Source organism: Pteropus vampyrus, unplaced genomic scaffold (genome assembly GCF_000151845.1).
Source record: "Pteropus vampyrus isolate Shadow unplaced genomic scaffold, Pvam_2.0 Scaffold33, whole genome shotgun sequence".
Classification (NCBI taxonomy): Eukaryota; Metazoa; Chordata; class Mammalia; order Chiroptera; family Pteropodidae; genus Pteropus; species Pteropus vampyrus.
The window spans coordinates 5431610-5455076 of NW_011888814.1; the positions used below are offsets into that span (position 1 = coordinate 5431610).

Below are 23467 nucleotides of genomic sequence, written 5' to 3' on the forward strand. Positions count from 1 at the left end.
GCATGAACAAATAAATATATGTCAGATGGGTAAGTGCAAGGGAGAAAAATATGTCAGCGGTGGAGATGAAGCATGATGGGGTAGACTGGTCTTTAATGCGGTCAGGAGTGGCCCTTCTAATAAGGTCACTTTGGTACAGAGGATGTGAGGGAGTAAGCCATTGACCTGGAACAGCTCATCAAGTTCAGACTAAAGTAACAACATCAAGTACAAAATCCTGGAAAGGAGCATTTTGCCTGGCTTGCTGAAAAAACAAGGAGACCAGTGCTTGGAGAGGAGTGAGAGGAGAAGAGATAGTAATAGATGTCAGAGAGGCAGTAAGGAAATGGATCACAGTGGGTGGTGAAGGCCATGGGAATTTCACTGTGTGACATTAGAAGTGACAGTATCTGCCTTATGTTTTAATGGAGCAGCCTGGCTGTTGTACAGATACACTGCATGGGAAACTGGAAGCAGGAAGGCCAGTTGGGAAGCTACGGCTGAGAATAAGAAAGCAAAAAATAAAAGCAGGCAAGAGAAGAAGGTAGCATGGCCAGCATGGTGGCAGGGGAAGTGATTAAGAAGTAGACAAACTCTGAATATATTTAAAGAGCAAGCCATGATGATTTCTCAAGCGGGCTGTGAATGAATAAAAGGAATCAAAGATGATCAAATCTAACAGGGCATTTAGAGTTTAGTAAATCTGGTGTAGGTAAAATATTCCCCCAGCAAATTCCCAGTTGGGCACTGGTGTGAAGCTAGTTTTACTTATGACAAAGCAATACCTTCCCTGGAGCTCTGAAGGTGAATACTGGAGCACATATCTTCCAAACGGCTGTGATTCATTAAAACTCACATCCTTTCTGACATGAAACTGTATACAAGACATTTCTTTTATTTCATTACCTGTACTAGAAAAGGAAACGGTAAGAAGAGCTAATTTTCTCAGTGATATTTATATCAGAAGAGAATTAAGTTTTTAATTTTCTCCCGTGGTAATTCATTAAGGCTTCTAATAATTCTTGAATAGGAAGAGATATTTGAAATGCTTTAATCATTAATAATAAAATCAAAACAAAAAGTACTTCAAATAAGAGCCAAAGGTAGACAGACAGCCAATGGAAAATTCCCTGCTCTATTTCTTCCACATTCATATCTTACCTACCATGTTGGATCGTTTCTGCATTTTAAAATAACTACTAGTATTCACAAAAATAATTGTTGTTTGGTGTGTTTAATATAAAAATTTACCTGGTTACTCCTAATATTAATAAATAAAAGGTTTATGTCTAATAACGATACAATAACTTTCGTTATCTAATAAGAGGAATGTAACCTGTTGTATTTTCACACGTAATAAATTTTGTTCAACACCTATGACATCCCAAAGGTTAGGAATTTTGAATTGTTTTAATACTCTTCTCTTTCTTTAGCTCCTGTCTCCTTGCCCTTTTTCTAAAGGTTATGTCTCATGTCTTTTAATGTAAACCACATCAAATCCTTTTGGACACTGTATGAATAATAAATGCAAATGTATGAGCAGCCTTTTAAATATCTATTTTGTACTCTGTAGTCTTTATTTTAACCTCTATTTAAGCTTTGATCATTGTACAGAAATATTTGTCAATGATTCCAAAATTTAAAAACAAGTTTATTATTCTAAAGCCTTATCTAATGGGGAATAAGCATGTAGAATTTCTTCTCCAGTCAAATAAAACCATAACCATGGCTATCTACATGGCAAGCTGTTTTCATCTGACTCGAGTTAATAATTTTGATTTTTTAAAATGTGTTACCTTTTCTATTAACTGTTACAGAAGCTTGGGACAGAAAGTCATTTAGGCAAGAGATTTTAAATTCTAGAAAGACTTTGCCCTCCAACAAAGGACAAAAATCTGCTGAGGAATAGAGTTATATAATGACAAATTGGCTTTTATCTGGGAGTTCATATTTCAAAGGGAAAAATCATTCCAAAGATGTAGAACAAAAAAGAAGGTATATACCAAAGCTTCAGGATTGTATACAGAAAAGGACTTGTTTAGAAATAGCAACAATATTTGATGGAATAGTTTATGTATAGATGATAAGTAGATCAAAGTAGATTAAGATTTTCAACAAATATATGCTCCAAATCTTCAAAATACTGTGAACGGATGAAAAAAAAAAAAGAAACTTTTCACAAAAGTTGAAAATGCCTTTCTTTGGCTACTGAGGATTAATTTACTTTGTTAAGTAAATTACAATATAATACACTGCAAGTGAACTCAAAGCATAGAATAAAAGCAAGCAACACACACACAAATACTAATATGACTTTGTGACCTAGATTTCAAGAGGGGAAAAATGAAAATTCATTAAAATATTGCTATCATCTAAAAATAGCAGAGAAGTCTCTGATTTATCCATGTTTTAGCAATTGGCACATCTGAGGGAGAGTTCCCATACTGATGCATTATTCTTATTGTGTAATTGATGCCTAACACTTCTCAACCTATTAAATGCAGTCCTGAGTGTAAGGGACATTAATCTCCATGTAAGATGAACATCACTCTGAAACCTTAAGTGATCTTGAATTTCCTAACAGCTTAAATGACAATACTGCAGGGAAAAATAATACATAGTGCTACTGATTCATTTCCTGACTGACGAAAGAAGATATAATCTCACATACCTGAGATACACTGGTGAGTTCCTGCTTAGTGAGTTCGATATTACTTCCAAGTACTAAAGGGAAGAGAAGAAAGATCACTGCTCAGATTTTACCAGATGACTAGTTCTCCTTTTTCCTGAAGTGGGTAGGAGGCTTTACACTACTCAGAGATCCTGAGGGGTCTGCACAGGAATAGATATTTTTATTTCTCCTAAAATAATGTTCTAAAATTTTAGTGTGATGTCATTGCCTTCACAGGCAATTTTATAATGAAAAGTATTACATGAGGCATTTTCATTTCTTACATTAACATAATTTTTTTCACAATGAGTACTTTAAAGTATGAAAGAATATTTCAAGATAACTATGTCATGGCAGAATCTTTATCTGTAGGAAGTCTGGACAGGCTTTCAAATTTCTGATCACCTGAAAACCATCAGGAGATATTGTAAAAACAGGTCCCAGAGGCTCCAGATTTATTTAAAGGGAAAATAACACCAGATAAAATACATACTAAAATAATAATAAAATAATATGAATAATTATAGGGTAATAAAGTCAACAAAAGAGGTAATATACATTCTTACAAAAACATAAAATTCCAAAATTGGCACAATAATAAAGAGAACATTTAAATAGACCAAAAGCTGCTACAAAAATAGAAAGTAAAATAATCAAAGAATTCTCCACTAAAATGTTCTTATGCTGAGTAATTACATACTAGTTTCTCTCTATATATGTACTGACATTTAAAAATGTCTACTCTATAAAGTGTCAAAAGCGAGTTTCAGAAACATATTTATACCATACTATTTTTTTAAATGTGTATACACACACAGACATACACACACGCACACAGATTTACATGTATGTATTAACAGTCTGGAAAATTACACACCAAACTTTTAAAAGTGGGTACTAGTTAGAACAGGAATTAATTCAACTTTACATACTTGATGTTATTTCAAACACTTATAAATACATGTTACTTAAAAAATATTCTAGACAAAAACAAAACTTGATGAAATGCATGGTCAAATTCAAAACACTGAAATAATCAGAAGAATCTAGATTTTTGCCAGATACCACTGAAAATTTCCAGAACGTGTACAAGAGAACTGGCTGGATTGAGAGTCATAGAATAGTGACAATCTTGTGCTTTGACTCTGGAAACAAAATAGCACAGTCAGGTAGGAAGTGAGCAAGAAAAAGATTTTGGCCCATTCCTGTGACCTGCAAGTAGTTCTAGCACAGGTCTGCACTGATTAGTAAACTAGTGTGGCTGGTGCCACACTATGTGGAGACCGTTATCTCAGGTAGACAGAGATGGATTCAGCTTCTTCAAGCCCATCAACGACAGTCTTTCTATATTCATTTAGAAACAATCCTCAATGTACAACATGACCGGAGGGAAAAAATAAAAAGTAAAAAAAAAAAAAGAGAATGATGCATTGCAGATTGGCATGTATAGTTCCCTCAAATAAAGCATTATAATGAGGGTGGCCGCAGAAAGAGCCTGCACGTAGTGCATTTTTCATGATCATATCTAGATAGAGAACAATCTACTGCCTCAGATTTTCTAAGACATGCATTCTTTTCCTCATATGAAGCAGTGCAGGGGCCATGAGAACAATGCAGTATTGTCTAAAACAATGGAAGCTGCAGAGATTGGAATTGAGGAAGAGGCTATACACAAGTTTTCTTAAATTTATGTAATTTTAAATCTGACAAGAGACTCTCAGTATTCGCATGGACAATAAAGGAGAGAGGGCTCAAATCCGGACACCATAAACTACCATCTAGTTGTTGTTCCAGAAACAAAATTCTCCTAATAATCCAGATTCCTAATTAGTGTGAGGCCTATACATCACCAGTGGATAAACATACTAGGTGCTGATGGAACTCTTTTTGCTCAAAATTGAAAAGTTAAAAAACAACAAATAAGGACAATGTGGGGATTTATAGAAAAAATAAAAATAAAAAGAGAACTAGCTTATCATCATGAATATAGGACAGGCTGATACTGTGAGCCTGAGGCAACATTTTGGCCCCTAATCTTCTAGACTGAGTGCTTCTGGAAGGAAGAGAAAATGTCTCTCTCTCCTTTGTATCCCAACCATACTATTGTTACTCAAACATATCTGTTCGATTTTAGGGTTCTTAAACTTTTTCCTTGAATATGTTTTGAACCAAGAGTTTAAGCCCTCCCAAACAGCAGCATTGGTCTTTTACATTGTCTCAGATAAGCTGAGAATTCGTTGATAAAGGAGATGGGTAGAGTTAGGTTTGGAGATGTGCTAACATACTCAGGAACTAGAATTTAGAGTTATTATGAGCAGATATTCAATCTTTTTTGCAAATAAGGTGTTAACAGCCTTTTTAGTGTAAGAAAACACATCATGATTCCTCTTATTTCCACTGTTACTTCAGATATTTAGGGCAGGACTCATTTGTAGAAAATCCCATGCTAGCTCTAGATCCAGAATCTGGAGTGGTTAACAACGCAGCTTCTGAACACGAATTACCTAAATTCAAGCACTAACTAGCATTTAGTAAATGTCAGAAATGAGTTAAGTCAGCTCATTAATCAAGCCTCATTTTTCTTAGCAGGAAAATGGGTATTGAAACTCGAATACATGTTAAGCACTTAGCACAGTACCTGATATGTAGACAGTCCTATATATCTGCTATATATTGACATATCTGCTTTGACTCTTTGCTTCAAGTCATGCCTCAGCTTAAAGAGGGCAAACAAATGAAACAGTTGAACTGTGCGCATTTATTCACTATTGAACTAAGCTGATTTGTATTCCTCAGTCTTCAGCAAATAACATACATAAATCTACATATATATACAGATATATAGAATTATTTGTATAAAACTGAATATTCATCATTTTAAATTTAACATATTGTCAGGTAAAAAGTGAACCATATACTGAGTTAACATCTCATTCACTATTCAGCCTGAAATATATTTTACAAATGACTATTTTAACAAAGGTAATATAAGTTAAGTTACTAACTCTGTAAATCTGATCACTTAAGATGAGGTGAAATGGAATAACTTCTAATATCATTTAGAGAAATAAGCAATCAAAGCATATAATTCTGGTCTGAAAAAAATGGATTTATCTTAAATTGGTCAATATCAGCACCCAAATAAAGCAATTCTGTCACTTCCACCTAAAGTAAACCATGCTTTTAAGTACACTGTAGCTCACTTGAACAAGCTTTTCTTTGAGGAGTACTTGTTTAAGTAGATTCCTTTGTACAAAAATAATACAAAACTACCAGCTGCTACCTACCTTGTATTCAGTCAAAGCTGAGAGATTTAAGGTAAGGACATCTTCTAATCCCATACTCATGCTAAAAGCATCAACAATGCGGATATAAAAATCTGGGCAGGTAAAGAAGCTCAACCAGGGATGGTAGACAGCAGAGAAATCGGTGCTGATACATGGGAAAACCAATAGGGAAAGAGATTTCTAGTATAGGGTAACAAAATAGCTTCTCTGAAGGGACCACAAGGGTAAATGAAAACACAGTCCTTATTTATTCAATGTCTCTCTTTCTTTTATATCCCTAGTAGCTATAATACTGGATACTTTGAGCAACAGAAACATTCTTAACTTACTCACAAGGCATTAAGATCACACAATGTCTACTTGTAAAAAAAAAAAAAAAAATTAAAATAGTGGTTAAAATGGAAAATAAACTATTGAGCTAAATTGTTCCATGTTTTATAGCGATCTCATAGAAAATAGTAATGTTTTACATATGCGAGGTTGAATGTCAATATTAGAAAAGATCATCTGCAACAACGGTGTCAAAAATCTGATAGCAAATTTGCTGCTCCGCTCCACTTGTGACATTATACGACTTGATGAAGCATTCCAACCACGGATATGCATCTACAAACCCAAAAGAAAATGTTACTTAATAATTAAACCTAAACAAATAACTCTGAAATATGTATCTAAGCATAATGCTTAGCTAGAAAATTGCATATAATTTAGCTTGAAAAGTAAATAAATACACTTACCGAATTTAACATTATCTACCTTCCAAATTACATATGGGATTCATGTTATTGTTTTGGAGCAATTCTGACTAATTTGAGTTTTTTCCTAACAACAGGAAAACATAATTAAATGTGGGGTTTTCAAAAGGTTTGATAGTGAAGGTAGAAAACAAAGAAACTAATCCTGAATTTTGAATCAGCTAAAGCCCTTACATTTGTCAAACTGAAACTACCATCAGGTACTGCGTACTGAGTTAAGGTAAAGTTAGTGGCCACAGATGCCATTTTCTTAATGTTTCTTCAAATCTGAGTTTGAAAGACATTTAACATAGTCCTTAGTATTGGCCAGGGTCAAGCAAGACAGGTGTTCTCCTACACTGCTGGTAGAACTATAAACAGGTAATATATTCTTAAAAAGCAATTTTGCAGTATGTATCAAAAGTCTACCGTGTCTGTGCTTTTTGATGTGGCAGTTTTATTTTCATGAATCTATCCAAAAGAATCCGAACGGCCAATAAAAATTAAAACTGACATCAAGTAAAGGTATATAAGTTAAACTTTGTTACAGATGAAGAAAAACTATCTTTTTGGATTTTTTTTAAATGCAAAAATTGCCTGAGGGAAAAAAGTCCGATTAAAAATAACCTATAAAAGTTAAACTGACAACAGTTAAATCTGCAGCTGGCAAAATCTGTTACTGATGAAAAACTGTTAGTAGAGTAAAATTGTCTTAATGTGATTTAGATCTGCAAGTTTCAACATAAACAGAAAAAATGGCAGCAAAAAGAAAACTCAGTGGCAGTAAGTGTAATCAATACAATTTGAACTGATCGGGTTGATGAATCAAATGTTATATAGAAAACAACCAAAGCTGATAAAACTAATTAGTAAAATAAAAACTTGAATAAAAACTTATAAAATCTGAAACTAGTTAATACTGAATAGAAAATTCATTAATGAATTAAGCTGGCTAAATGAAGTTTGTTATAGAAAATGTTTCCTGTCAAAATTTTACCCATTAATATAATTTCTTCTAAAATGTTTATATGCATAAACATAGTATCGAATGTACTTGTGATCAAAATTGCCTCCCCTTTACTATATTTTAAAATATTTTTAAAATCTTTTCATTTCAGGAATGATGATTCATATCCATTTTATCCCTGCCACTGTTCCACCAAAAGGTAGACCATAGAGTAATCAATCACTACGTAGTAATGTACTTGAATTCAAATTTCAAAGTTTTCATACCTCTAAAAGTCCATAGGTCAGATGTATGATAGGTGTTATTTTAAGAAAAAGAATGAATGGGGTTGCTAAAATATTGCCTACCGATTTTTATTCTTGGAGGGCAAAACATATCCATGATCATATCCATACTTTGCTGAAGGTCATCATTGGTTAGGATTTCTGATGCTGGAATATTGAAGAATTTGTCCTCAAAAAAATTATAAAAGAAAAAAAAATTGTATTAATCTTTTATTAAAGTTAAAATTAAAATAAAAGTTATTACAATACTATCTAAAATAATCCAGACTATGTCAATCTATTAAGATTATAGAATTCATAATCTAGAGTGCTAGTCTGACTCTAAAATCTGATTTACTACTTTAATCTAAAACAGTTTTGAGATATATATAAAATCAAGTTAAATTGCTTTGACTTAATGATAAAAATAATGATGATCAGAAAAGAGGCTTATTATTACCTTAATAACATATACTGAGTGCCTACAATGTGTGTTAAGACTATAACATATTAATATAGAGTATAATATATATTTATTTGCTTTTCCTTCCCTACTACATTACAAGCTACGAGAAGGGATTTTTCTTGCTTTGCTCACTGCTATAGTCCTATCACAAAGAACAATACCTGACACATAGAAGGAGCTCACTAAATATTCATTTAATAAATGGATAAATAAATTGTTTAGGCAGGAGAAAAATTCTCCTCTCAAATTTACCCCAGATTATTTCCCAATGTGTATAGTAAAAAGTTTAAACTTACCAAGCTTTCCCCTTGGCTTCTGGGAGGTAATCTCTAAGCCCTCAGAATATTGTGCCTGATAGGAGTGTCCATGTTTTGTTTGCCTAAGGACATTGGGTTACACTGGATAGTCTAACAATGCAATTTAGGGTGAGGAATTTGCATCATGTGACCTCTGGAGGGGCTGAAGACTGAGATCAGTCACATGAATCGTCAATCATGACTATATGATGGAGCTCTAGTAAAAACTCTGGACACTAGGTTCAGTAGAACTTCCCTGGTTGGCAATACTCCAAGTGTACTGTTACACCTCATTGACAGGAAAGTAACACTGTCTTCTACTCCACAGAAAAAGGACAAATGAAAGTTTCATGTTTAAAAGTTTCTTGGACAATACACCTCTTCCCTTGGATGATTTTCATCTGTATCCTTTACCTGTAATAAACTGTAACGATGAGTATAACAGCTTTCAGTAAATTCTGTGACTCTTTCTAGTAAATGATCAAAACTAAGGGTGGTCTTGGGAACCCTCACTCTTGGAACTGATGTCAGAAATGAGGATGATCTTGTGGACAGCTTCCTAGAGTCACCCAATGTAACTCCCTATCAAAATAATTTTGTTCCCTCTAGTACAAAATTGGAGGCCTAGTGAAATGCTGACAGTTAATGTCTACAGGGTGTGATCATACCTCTGCCTTTTGGTCCTGGAACAGAACTTCTGCATGATATAGAGAATGACTCTCTCTTCCAATTTTTTATTATTCATATATTAAGATTTACAGTGCCAAATCAAAAGAGAATTACTTAAATGATTTAAGATTTATTCTAAGTTACCTTAAATCTCAGTAATAAGACATGAATAAATACATTAAAATTCAAAAAATATTATTTTTAGTCAGAAATATCTTCACTATCTCTGTTACTTACAGAATCCATGAGGTAAGCTTCCAATACTCCTGTTCCATCGTCAAGAGTAAATGTCATCACAAACACATGCTGAAGGGGTACAATACCCAGGACTAGTGAAGGAAAGAAAGATCAAACCATATGAATCTTATATTCCTTATAATCAAAGTAAAAATTGTTTTTGGATAATATGTAGCTCTTAATTTTGTTTACTAAAATAATTCAAGAAAAAAAAAACTTAGGCTTTTTGTTCTTTAATACCAATATATTAAGCTCCTTTTAGCAGGTACATTTTGGAACACTATACTACCCTAGATAGAAGCAATGACCTATGAACATTATCTTTTTTGATTAAATATTAATACATCTTTAAAATTAGTTGATTTTGATAGAAACATAAAAACTAATTCATGAAATGCAATTCATTGTATATTAGCTTTATGAAAGACAAAATTAATATACCAGAATGTTCTAAAAAATAGTATACAGTTCAATATTTATGACTATGTAACATGTTGCTCCCCTTTGTGTTATAAGCACGGGGATCGCATTTTTTAAGAGCTATCATCCGGTTAAATGGATAAAAAAAAGTCAGAATCTGGGATTTCATAATTTAGTAAAATGAGGAAAAAGGAAGAAATTAATGAGACACTAAATCATATGAAAATTTATAGGTTAAAATGAACATATTTAAACGTTTGCAAATAGAAGACATTCAATATGTTTATAGAATGGAATATGTCTTCTATTTGTGGACTTATTATTTAAATAGAACTAATTAAGGGGGCAAGTAAGAAGAATAAATTTGGGCATACAGACATGATAGAAATTATTAATACAGAGAAACTGATTTTTAGGATTCAAGAGGTCTCAGTAGGTTAAAACTGAGCTAAAACCAAGAAGTATGAACATAAACTTTACTCTGAGGGATCGAACAAACTAACAGAGAAATGGATTAAGAATAGGATGGGGAGACCAAGTTGCACAGCAAGAAGCTCATGTGAAAGTAACTTGGAATTTCACTGGGCCACAAACAAAATATGAGGTAGCAGTATCATATAGCTGGGTTACAAGAGAAGGAAAACAAAATCAAGTACAGAAATAAATATCTACATAGTAAGTTCTTAGTTAACGTTGCTGATAGGTTCTTGGAATGGTGGTGAAACGACATACAACAAAACCAATTTTACCATAGACTAATTAATATAAATAAGAGTTAAGTTCCTAAGGCATCTCATCAATGTTACAATGAAATGATGTTGAATGAAACAATGTTATTCAAGGACTCGCTGTACAATGAAAATTTCAGGCTAATAGAAACAGTGTCCAATTTTAGGGAAATAAAGGTTTTCTTCATATTCTGAATTGGCCAACATCTGCAGCCCTATTTCCAACTTTGAATGCCAAATTTTGAGAATTGGTAAAGTGGAATGTTTACTGAGAAGGAGAAATAAAATAGTAAAGAATGTGGAAAAGTACCAAAGGACAAGAGATACTTGCTTAGAGAAATAGACTCAAAGAAGACTTGACAGATATCGTCAAGTATACAAAGCCTGTTAATCTTATAGAACAGGGAACAGATATACTCTAATTCCGGTGTCCCCAACCCCTGGGCCATGGGCTGGTACTGGTCCGTGGCCTGTCAAGAACCAGGTCACACTGCACAAGGTGAGCAGCGGGCCAGCCAGCGATGCTTCATCTGTATTTGCAGCTGATCCCCAGCACCAGCATTACCACCTCGGCTCCACCTCATACCATCAGGCATTAGATTCTCATAGGAGCACTGGTTCCTGGTGCCAAAAAGGATGGGGACCACTCCTCTAATTTTAGTAAATAAAATACGGCCTATGTTAAAACTATAGGTAGGAATATTTTGCCTCACCATTAAGAACTGCCTAAAAACTAAGGGGTTATGTTACCTTGCAGTGTAATGAGTCCCCTGACACTGGAAGAGTTTTAAGCCAAGGCTAGATGACCACAGTCAAGAATGTGATATAAAAATTCTTGTTGTTCCAGCTAAAGACTTGTGTTGGGTAAAAAGGTGCAATAGCTATCTCTTAAACTCTTTTATATCCAAAGGTACTATAAACTAAAGAGATTTTTCAGAAGCTGTATTTATGCTTAATGATTAATACTAAAACAAATTATCGAATATTAAAATGTGAGTAATGATTAAGATACTGGCAGTTGTTTGAAAGTAAGTTTCCCAATATTCTAAATATTTACTTCATACTTTTATTACAATCGCTGTGAATGGTTTTGCTTAAGGAAAATTAAACTAGCTCAGCCTTTGCTCTGGTTTTACAATATCCACAAATACTGAATTGTAATCAGTGAGATTACCTTACACAAAGACAGTTAAAATTGCAGGACATAAAATTTAGCTAACCTTCTGCCACAGAAGAAGGAATCCATGATGTTTTGTCAACCAAGGAATTTAGATTTTGTATTGGTCTCAAACTAGAACACTGTTTACATCTAAAATGAATAGAAGAAAAAAAACAAATGTTTAAGAATAATTTATTATAATTAATTTAATTATCATAAATAATTTACTATAACTCACTTTTCCTGTCTAAGTATGTGGTTTAACAAGTAAATTATTACAAGAGTACTGAATCTCCTATATCATAATGTACATATTATAAACAGAATTATTAAAAAAAAATTTTTACAACAGAAGCAAATCAAAAAGACAGTATGGTTCAGAATAAACAACATTAAACTGAAAACAAGAGATAGGCCCCAGGTCCAGATTATTAATTAATTTGGCTAATTTCCTTATTTGGTAAATAAAAAAGTTTAAACAGATAATCTCTAAGGGGATTTCGTAATTTGGTAAAATGAGGAAAAAGGAAGAAATTAATGAGACACTTATTTTATGGCTCTGTGAACAATATATAATAATTAAGGTCTTAATTAAGTAGAGCCAATAAAAGAAAATTATTCTGACTAAAGACATTACTACTAGCAACTTCTGGAGTAATATGTTCAATAAGCACATATTTAGAGGTTTAGAATTTATGATATCTAATATTATAGCTATTTGTTAATATAGATCAATTTAAAACTATAAATATACTAAAATTGAACACTATTTAGTACAGGTTTTTTGCTTTATTTATATACAAACATTTTATGTACAAGTAATTTTTACTATACAATGTCATAATATCTAAGAGATGATAAAAAGTATATAGTTGAACAAAAGTATAAAAATCTATATTCGAAAGATTCATGCAGACTCCTTTTCATTTGCACTCTCAGGAAAAATAGAGGGTAACTATATTAAATTTATCTCTTACCACCTTTCAATCACATATTAGTTTTTTCTTTAACAGAAAAAGGTAATTAAAAGAAAAAGTTTCATTGCCTGAAAAAAAGGCAGTATTAATTTACATATGATAAAATACACAAATTAAAAATTAAGTATCCAAATTAAAAATTAAAGGTAACAAATAGAAATTAGAGAATTCATTATTTCCAAAGTAGTAAAAGAGGAAACAGGAAAACATGAAGAACATTTTTATAAATCAATTCAATAGAAGACTGAAGAAAAAAGAAGCAAAATAATAAAAGTTGAGGGAGAGGTAAACAGTAACAGTATTATAAGTGAAAAGCAATATAAAAAGTGGAAATAAAACCTAACCATATCAGTAATTAACATATTTTAAACTCATCTATTTAAAAACAACTAAAATCTAGTAATAAGTATTTATTTGAGACCTACTAAAATATAACAACAAAGGAACATAGAAGCAAAGGGATGAGAATAACATACCAAGCAATTACGAACCAAAAAAACTCCTCATAGAGTAGTAACAATATGAGGAAAAAAATAAACCTTTGGGCAAAAAAATCATGATTAGAGAGGAAGTCATTACAAAAGGATATACCAAACAACTAATTCATGAGGGAGATTAAATATTGAGCTTCAATGAACCAGCAAAGAGCCTCATAATGTATAAAGCACAGATGGACAGACTAAAAGGTCACAAACCCACAATCACAGAAGACAGTCAGCACTCTAAGAAGTGACTAAACAGATAAAATTATAAAGGAAAAGACGTACTGAATGTGATTAACAAGCTTGTGTAAGAGACATAACTAAACACTATTAAACACTAAATGCAATAATTAAAAAATATACATTATTTTAAAAACCATGCAATATATTCAAAATCTGAATGGACATATTCTAAGATAAAGCAAAGCTAAACAAATCTCAAAAAACCATGACATAATGTTTTCATACTATCTGGTTAAAAAGTCATCCAAGCAATTACAAAATAAAAAGCACCTAAAATATGTGCATACAAATTTTTAAATCATTCATAGGCCAAAGATACCATAATGGAATTATGAAACATTTAGAAGTGACAAGAAAAACACTACATATTAATCTTGGGTTAAAGCCATAGCTATTTTTTCAAGGAGAAAACTATATACTTGAATATAAATCTTAAAAAACATTAAAAATTAATGAATGAAGTAAAGTAAGCAGTCAATTAAACACACCCAAAAAAAGAAAAACCAAGGAAACATAAAAATGTAAAAAGAAGAAAATAAAGGTAAGAAAAATAATAATAGAGAACATCAACGAAAATAAGTTTGTTGCTTTGACAAAAAACCCCAAAGAAAATAAAGTACAAATATTATGTGGATTCAAGAACAAAGTGGAGATTTAAAAATCATCAGAAAAGTACTAAGAACAATCGCTTGTCAATACATTTAAATTTAAAAAAATAAATGTAATGAATACTTCTCTAGAAAATTTTTATTAATAAAACAGATTAAGAGATAGAAATCCTTAAAAGATGCATAACTATAAAAGAAACTCAAGTATTAAATTCTTTTAAAAAGCATCAGGTCCAGAAATCTAGGTAAAGTTTTATAAAACCTTTAAGGTTCTGACAAACATTTTGGTAAACATGACTATATGGCTATTTTAAAAACCTGTAAAACCAAAGAAACTATCATTGAGTTAAAATGGTACGAGATAGACTAAAAGTTTCTTAAAACACATCTCACAAAAGATTAGTATCTCTCAGATAGAAATAATTCTTACAATCAGTTAAATACACAACTAAAACAGAGACCAGTAACTCACTAGAAAAACAGGTAGGAGATGTGAATATCAAATTTATAGAACAGAAAACCTGAATAGCCAATAAACATGAGGATTGTTTAAACTCACTAATCATCTAGGAAATGCTAATAAAAACACCATGGATACCATATGATGCTCGTCAGTTTAACAAAACTGCAAGTTAGACTAACACTAAGTGTTAGAGAAAACTTGAGGGAAAGTGAAATTTTATACACCGTTTGATGATACCATGAAAGGTTACAATCATTAGAAGAACAATTTGGTATTTTCCAATAAAGCAGAAAATATGCATTCCACTAATTACAAACACCTTACAGCAGTAACTTTCAAATTTCCAGGTAAGAACTCACTGTAAGAAATTTACTTTACATCATGACCCAGACTACAACACACAAGCACAGCTGAAACAAAAGTATAGGAAATAATATTGACCCTTGGTGAAAAGGTTTGTCATCCATTCTGATTCATTCCATTTTATACCATACTACAACATACCATCACACATCATATCATTAAAAAAATGCTGAGTATGATACAGTGAACTGATATTATGACAAAGAAAATATGCAAGAACATATATAAAAGGATTTCATTTAGCACTGTCTATAAATGCAATAAATAAAAATAATAGATATCCATATATAGGAAAATTAATAAACCATAATAAATTTCATGATACAAAATACTATACAGACATTAAAATAACCTACATCCATCAATATGATATATCTTGAAAATAATACTGAATTGGAAAAATTAAGTTGCAAAAGGATAGGTATAGTACAAGTTTACACAAATTTTAAAAATACAAAATAATATGCTATACTCCTTAAAAGTTCATACATATGTTATACTAAGAGCATAAAAACACTGATGAGAAGAACTGACTCCAAGTTTGAGGAAGTAGTTACTTCCAAGAAGGAAAGGAAGGAGGGGACTGCTATAATGTTTCTTCTATTATGTATAATTTTATTTTTAAAAAACAAAGTCTTGAAAAATATGTTAAGATGTTAACATTGGTTGAATTTAAAGCGGAGTATATATGTTTCTGATGTAATTTTTGATATTTTTCTGTAGTTAAAATTATTTTTCATAATTAAAAAGAAGAGTCAATAAGAAGATATGTTGGCTATTACTAATGACAGTTAAAGTAATGGAAATTCTAAAAACATCTTAAGATCTTGAATATGAACAGAATTTCTTGCTTTATGCTGAAATGGGAGAAAAGTTGAAAGTCTTAACAAAACATTTTTTAGACTTCTAGTAAGTGAAGGATATTCCTAAAGCTTATAGCTAATATTTGCTTTCCTGGTTCTAGACTGGTCAAGGTGACTGATACTAGGAAGGCAAGATAGAAGAGAGGGAGAGGAAAGACAGAGCAAGTGAGTGAGGACGGACATATGAAAAAGAAAAGGCCCATGTAAGTGACTTATTAAAAAGAAACAAACATAATTAGATAGACTCTTATTTTTGAACTAATAATTGCTGGATAAAGCTTAATGAAGTTGACTCTGAGTTCATGAGTCCAATGAGAGATAATTAAGACATGGCACATCAGAGTAAAAGTAGCTATAACCCAGGAGTTTAGCTCAGTGACACATTAGTCCCAACTTATAGTTGAAGTTCTATGATGTTTTGTATATGGAAGAAAACTCATATACATACCTACCAATGACTTCAGTGGTCACAATCATAGAGATACTATGATTGCAGTATATAATTTTCAAATGAAATCAAGATTTATACATTATAACAATGAGTAACAATTGCTACAAAGTGAGGAGCAAAAAAGGGAGAGGAATGGTATGACAAGATGTATTCTATAATCCAACGTGTCTCTGAGCGGAATATTTCCAAGGTGACTGTTTCATCAAGCAGAGGCAAAGGAGATTTTATCCCCACCGCCTCCTTCCAAACCTAAAAATCTGTTTCTAGCTCCTAATGTACTCTTATCTTCCAGTTTCTTAGGAGGAACTAATTTGTAACTTTGTGGCACAGGAATTCTGGAATTCAATCACTTAACTTTTATTAGGATGCAGATCTGAACCTTTCTCTGTAAGCAGTATCTAAATCCTTGTGAAAGAAAATAAACGATAATTAGCCTCTGGGGTAGTCTTATACCTAGCACAGGGTAAGCACTCAATAGACACGCTATCAAAAGAATAAATATATACGAAAAATATAGTACATATAAACTGGTACTCAGTAAGTACTTGGGATAAAATAATAAAAGTATAAATTATTCTTAAACAATTTTTAATTACCCAAATCCCCAGAAATGAAAACATACCCATAGTGATGTGTTTTTCCTTGTATAAGAAACGGTGCTGAAAGGTCAAGAAGTTCTAGGTCGTTATGGCCAGATCTCACAGGAATTACACTGTGAAACTTGTTTGCAAGTTTACAGATTTCACTGAGTGTACCTCCTATTAAAAGAGAATAAATAAACCTTTCAAGTAGTATAAATATAAGGTAGGCAGAATGAAGTACCTATTAAGTAACACATGAGATATAGTAAAAGACTAAAGGGATTGACAGGAAAAGAGAATGAAAACAATGAATTTAGAGATTTAATACATTTATATGTTTACTGTGAAAAATAATGGTTTGTTTAGGATCCTACACAGTGATTAAATAAACTACTGCACAAAAATGCTGAGACTTGAGTAAAATATAAGGCTTGTGAAATTTAAATCATTTTCTTAAATTTATAAATTGCTCTTTATGCCAGGTTCACTTTGGTTCAAAGAATCAAAAGGTAATAAAGTTGAGAGCTAAAGTATGACAGGATTCTCATTATTAAATCTGCTATTTAATACTAATGTCTAGGCAAGTTTACTTCTGAATTTGAAATAAATCTTTTAAACTTTCAGATCAACATTAAATTTAAATACAGATGCAAACAGTTCATGTAATATAAATTCGTGTATAGTGTTTGTTAATTTTTTCCTGGGAAAACCATTACCCCAATTCTATGATGGGCTGGGCATTAAAACCATCATGTTGGTTTAAGAAGAAATAGCACATCCAGTGTTGCACCATTATTAAAAGCCAGCATTATCTATGATAACTCAAAACTACTGGTAAATTTTCTGGTGTATTTTTTACTTAATTGATAATTCTTCCTCTCCAGGGAAAGAGAATATGATTTATAAAAATACTTCTGTGTATTTCCTAAAATTTGCATAAAACTTGTAATGCTAAAATTCAATTGTGAAGGAAAGTATTTCTGGCACAGCAGATTAAGGATGTCCAAAAATACACTTCTCCATAAAAGCAAAAAGAACATTAGCAAAAACCGTCAAATTCAACTTTTTCAGAACTCTAGAAATTAACCAAAGGCTTGCAATGATCCAAAAAAAAAGGAAAAATTTTGGTAAGAAAAGCAAGCTTGGCGGTGTTTTAAGTTACTCGGCTTTTATCCTCCTCTGCAGCTCTTTGATAGCTGGAAACCATAGTTCTGCCATGTCATATTGCAGTTAGGCCCTAGCCTCTGGTTAGGGTTATAATATTCAGAAATATCATAAAATAAAATATTACATTTTATAAAACCCTTTTAAATTTTAAAGTGCTTTCACATACACTTTCATTTGACTTTCATTAAAAAGCTCTGTAAGGTAAAGTGTTCAGATGTACTTATTTATTCAATAATATTTACTAAGAGCCAGTTTCATGCTAGGTGTACTACTATAGGTGAAGATACATAGATTAAAATGAACATGTATCCTGTCCTTAGGGAGCTTATATTCTAGTAAGGAAACAAATCTGTAAACAAACAGATATAACACAAATACAACGCAAGAAAAAAAGTGCTCCACTGGAAGTGCATACAATATGCAACAAGAACCACGCAAATCTTCCCGGTGAATCAGAAAAAGTGCTTAGTACATGTAGGTGTTCATTAACTATTCCACATGAATTGCTGAATTACTGAGTTTATTTCTGAAGATGTGCTAGAGTAGCAATTCTCAGGAGAATAGCAATGGAAGGGTAAAAAAAAAATTGAGAAATATACTGGGTTTAGGAATTGCCATCAGTTCAATATGGCTGGAGAGTAGGATGGGAATTGAGGCACCACAGATGAGACTGAAAGTTGTTGCAATGAGTGGTAATTAAAGATAGGATTGGGAGCTTAAAGAGACTTCTTTATTCAAGCTTTCTTTGGACTCTCAAGGCCAACTCAGCTTCAATACAGAAATCTGTGGGAGGCAGAGCAGGATAAGAGGACTCTAAGGCCTTGCATGCTATCCTCTTAGGTGGCCCTACAAGGACAATTCTTAAAGAACCTCATAGGACTACGGCTTTATTTTTACACCCTACAAATACTTTTGCTCCATTTTTTTGTATGTATGTATCTGTATCTGTGTGTTTTTGTTTTTACATCTATCTCCTGGTACAGATTAAAATATTGCTAATGGAATAAGATATCACATCTTACTCATCAAAGTAGCCATGTGTTTTACAATGCTAGTATATGATGACGAGGGTAGAGGAACAGATAATCTCATATGCTGCTAAAGCATATGCAGACTAGGATAACTTTACTACAAATTGGGCAATATTTACTTAATTATTTGTGCCCCACAATTACAATTCGACAAGGGGGGAGGTAAAGTTCATGGAAGAGTTACTATGTCAAAAAACAAGAACATTTAACTTCTCTGTGGTTCAGTTTTCTCATGCATAAAAACAGCTTATAATAGTACCAACTACATAGGACTGTAGTGATAATTAAATGAATTAACACACAGAAATTAATTAATTTCCGGTACGCTATAAAGATTAAAATGAGATATTCATAAAAACAATACCAATATTTATATACATGTATATTTTTATATATTTTCTAAAAGAATTACATATTACTTTCACAAGTAGAAAAACTTCAGCAATAAAAATGATCATAATCTATTGTAATAAAGATAACTCATTTATAAAATGAAACTAAAGATTTCTATAATGCAAATTAAAGATGTCTTCCTTTTATTATGAAATGTTAAGGAAGAAAAGTCTCCAGGAAAATAATGAAACATTAAATTTGGCATGGGAAAATATGTGGTATATATATTAGACAAATACTAGATAAAAATAAGACCAAAATGGAAGAGCAATACAAAAAAAAATATGACTCAAAATTTCAATTTTTAAAACATGTCACGTTATTTTTACTTGTTTCAGGGGTCCCTTCTTTGATTTAGATAGCAACAGATGACTACATTCTACTTTTATAAAACAACAGTGACATCCAGAGGCAAAGATAACAGCAATTGTACATAACAAGCAGCCTCTTAATTATTACTCAGCTCAGTAATCAGCTTGGATTTGTTTAAAATTATATGCAGGAATCCAACAAAAGGAACAAATACAAACACTTGAGTTTAATGTATAATTTCAAATGTCATTCAGATAAATTTATATATGTATCTGTGTATATGTTTGAATCTGTTATTAATAACACATTCCATTTTATGAAATTTAAATTAACAATATTGTGATTTTATATGTCCTACGTTGCCTCTAAAATATATTTAACAATACTTAGAGAAAGACATAAGCAAAAGCTATAATCTAATAAAATAGTAACTTAAATATCTTACCTTCTATCAAAATTAGACAGTCATTTGAAAGTGGGAGAATACCATCATTTTTCACAAAATGAATTGCTACTTTTCGTCCTCCTTGATCTTTAGTGGTCCAGACTTTTGAATCATATAATGGTGTATTTTGTAGTTTGGTATCTGGGATTTTAGTTGCACCCTCTTGCAAAATTATATCCAAATCATCCTCATGTGGAACTTCTTGCCTAAAATCATTGACAACAAAATAACACAAAACAATTGTAATGAGCTTCGAAATTCAAATTTTACAAATTATCCAATTAAAAAAAATGTTCATATGCTGATGAGCCAGCTACTTATTTTAAAATATAAAGATAATTCACTTTGCAGATTAAATGACTCGTTCAATAGAGAGATATCTGATATTTCATGGCTAAGTAGATCCATATCATAATTACATTAACCACCAGCAATTTTCTTGCCTGGTTTTGTGATACCAAGGTTACTTATAATTATTTCTAGCACCAATTTGTTCTCTTCTGTAAAGCATGCTAAACTTCTCACTGGGAAAAGACAATGCAGCTGTCCCCTGTCTTTATTCCAGTTACATATCCATTTATCACTTAAGTAATCTCACTTTTACCTACTTTACAAACCAATATTCCTTTCGATTCCTTTTAATCTAGCAGCATTTTAAAAAGTCATATGGTACAGTATGATAGAGTAGAAATGGCACAATCTGGAATCAAAAGGTTTATGTCCTTGTCCTGGTTCTGTCATCAACCTGTGTAACTATAGGTGATACCTCTTAATCTTTCTGAAGTAATTTCCTTGTTTAAAAAATGATCATAGATCAAATGGTTTTGTTTCACAAAGTTATATAATTTTACAGAATCTGTCAAAATGCAATTTGATAATATTTCAAGAATTATCTAAAATCTGTATTTATATTTTAATTCCAACTACCATTTCAAGCTCAAAGGGATAGAAGATAGTCCTCCATTTTAAGGAGATCTGATGATTAAAAATCTGCACAAAGAATATATTATTTTGGAGGGGAATATGTGTGTATTGGTATACACAGAAGCATAAACACAAACAATATATAAACACACAAATATAATGGATATACACACATATTATGTATTTAGAGGAAAGAGGGTCAAATTACATAAAAAAAAGTACTAAGAAATTCTCAATTATTAACAAAAATTTAAAGTATACTTACTATATTGTAGTTATTAAGTAGGACAGAAATATTTCCAACAACGCTTTCTATATCACTTAATTAAAAATTTCAACTATCCAGAAGTCTTCCCAATTTGAGAATTTTAGTTAATAATGTTTTATTTTTAAGAATACTTTTTGTGACAAATGAGAGTCTCCTCAAATAATTTCATAGTTTATTATTTATTTGCATTTATCAGTGCTACTTAATTGAATTTCAGATCTGAAAATAGCACCTACTTTTATTTATTATTACTAAGAAATATCAGAAGGATTTACTTTCTAAGAATTTAGTACTTTTTCTTAAAAACGTTACCATTCTCTCAAAATACGTAAGATCAAAATTTACTCATTGCCAGGACTTAAACTGATATATATGAAAACATATATACACATTTATTATGAAGTGAGAACTTGTTTTATTGTGGAAAATACTTACAGTGAATTACATTTAGGACAATGAAGTTTAACAGACTGGAAAAGTCTTCTGGGCTTATATGACCTCAATTTTGCTCGGATACGGTATCGTTGAGGAGCTTTTTGTTTCAAAATAGCACATAGTGGGGTGTTCTCCAAATACTGATGATCTGTAAGTACTATAGAGAATTTTTAGATTAAGGTAGAATAATCTACAATAATAATAAGTATATTCCTGACATGAATCTCCCTGAACCAAATATGTACAATAAAATCTAATTGTATTGTCTACCTTATTAACATTTTGACACTCTCTCCACATATATATGAACCTTACAGATACAAAATTCATATATATATATGTGTGTGTATATATACATATATATATAATTTGAGAATAATTTCCAGACATCACAACCCTTCATCCCTAAATATTTCAGTTTTTCACACAAAAAAAATTTCATTGATATAATACAGTGTAATTTTCAGTATCAGAAAATATAACACTGATGTAAAATTTCACTGAATCGACAGATATTATTCAAATTTCTCCAACTGTCCCCATAATGTTCTTATTTAGCATTTGATTTTTGGGTTGACAATCCAATCCTGAACCGTGCAATGCATTTAACTTGTCCTGTCTCTCTGGACTCTTTTAATGCAGAATGGTTCCTCAGCTTTTCTTTGTCTTTCATGACATTAATAAATTTGAGAAGAAGCCATGTATTTGGATGTGTCTATTTTTTTCTCATAACCAGATACAAATTATGCATTTTGGGCAGGAATACTATCATATAAGTAATACTGTGGCCTTCTCAGTGCATTACATTAAGAGCATATATCAGTGTTATCATTCCTGGGGATGTTAACTTTACCCAGTTGGTTAAGGTGGTGTTCAGCAGGTTTCTCCACTATGAATTTATTTTCTCCCCTTTTAACTAATAAGAAAGTACTTGGGAAAATATAAATATCCCAGTCTTACACTAGACATTTAGGATCCTGCTAGTTTAGGAAACATTGGCGATTCACAACTAAATCAATTATGACTATCATGGTTGCAAAATTGTGTTTTTTCCTAAATTCATCATTCCTTTCACATTTATTAGTTGCCATTAAATTTTAATAACAGCTTTCCATTAGATCTCATTTATTTGTTGTTTTTTTATTTACTATCCACATGGAATAATGAATTTCTACTTTATTCAATAAGTTCTATTCCATCACTAATATTTTTTATTTTGATGCTCAAATCGTATGAAATTTGATACTTTCCATCATTAAGTGAGAATTTCTTTTCTTTCTGGCACAAGATATTCCAGAATCATTTTGGAATTCTCCTGTTCCAACCTTGGAATCTGCTATTTTTCCAAAGAGCACTGATTCCTTTTAAGAGGGAATATTATTTATATACGAAGATCTGTGCACTAACTGTGCTCATTGCTACAAGGTACCATTGTTTCTATGCCCTTTCGCTGATAGAGGTAGGGCATATATCCACACATGTTTGGACCTATACTTACACAAATGCACCTAAAAATATATGCATGAATATGCATATGAGTAAATATATATATACAAATACATACCTGTATCTATTTCTGTATCTA

General features: G+C 31.6%; 1 protein-coding gene across 1 annotated transcript in view; it reads right to left on the reverse strand.

Annotated features, from left to right (window-relative positions):
* Positions 1-3073: 3073 nt before the first annotated feature.
* The window catches only part of POT1 (protection of telomeres 1), a 90633-nt gene continuing 70239 nt past the window's right edge, over positions 3074-23467 (reverse strand). The window contains 7 exon segments of the mRNA XM_023528887.1: positions 3074-6543; positions 7986-8091; positions 9570-9661; positions 11938-12026; positions 16949-17084; positions 20256-20461; positions 21883-22039. Of these exon segments, the coding sequence (XP_023384655.1) occupies positions 6431-6543; positions 7986-8091; positions 9570-9661; positions 11938-12026; positions 16949-17084; positions 20256-20461; positions 21883-22039 (899 nt within the window). The 3' untranslated portion in view covers positions 3074-6430.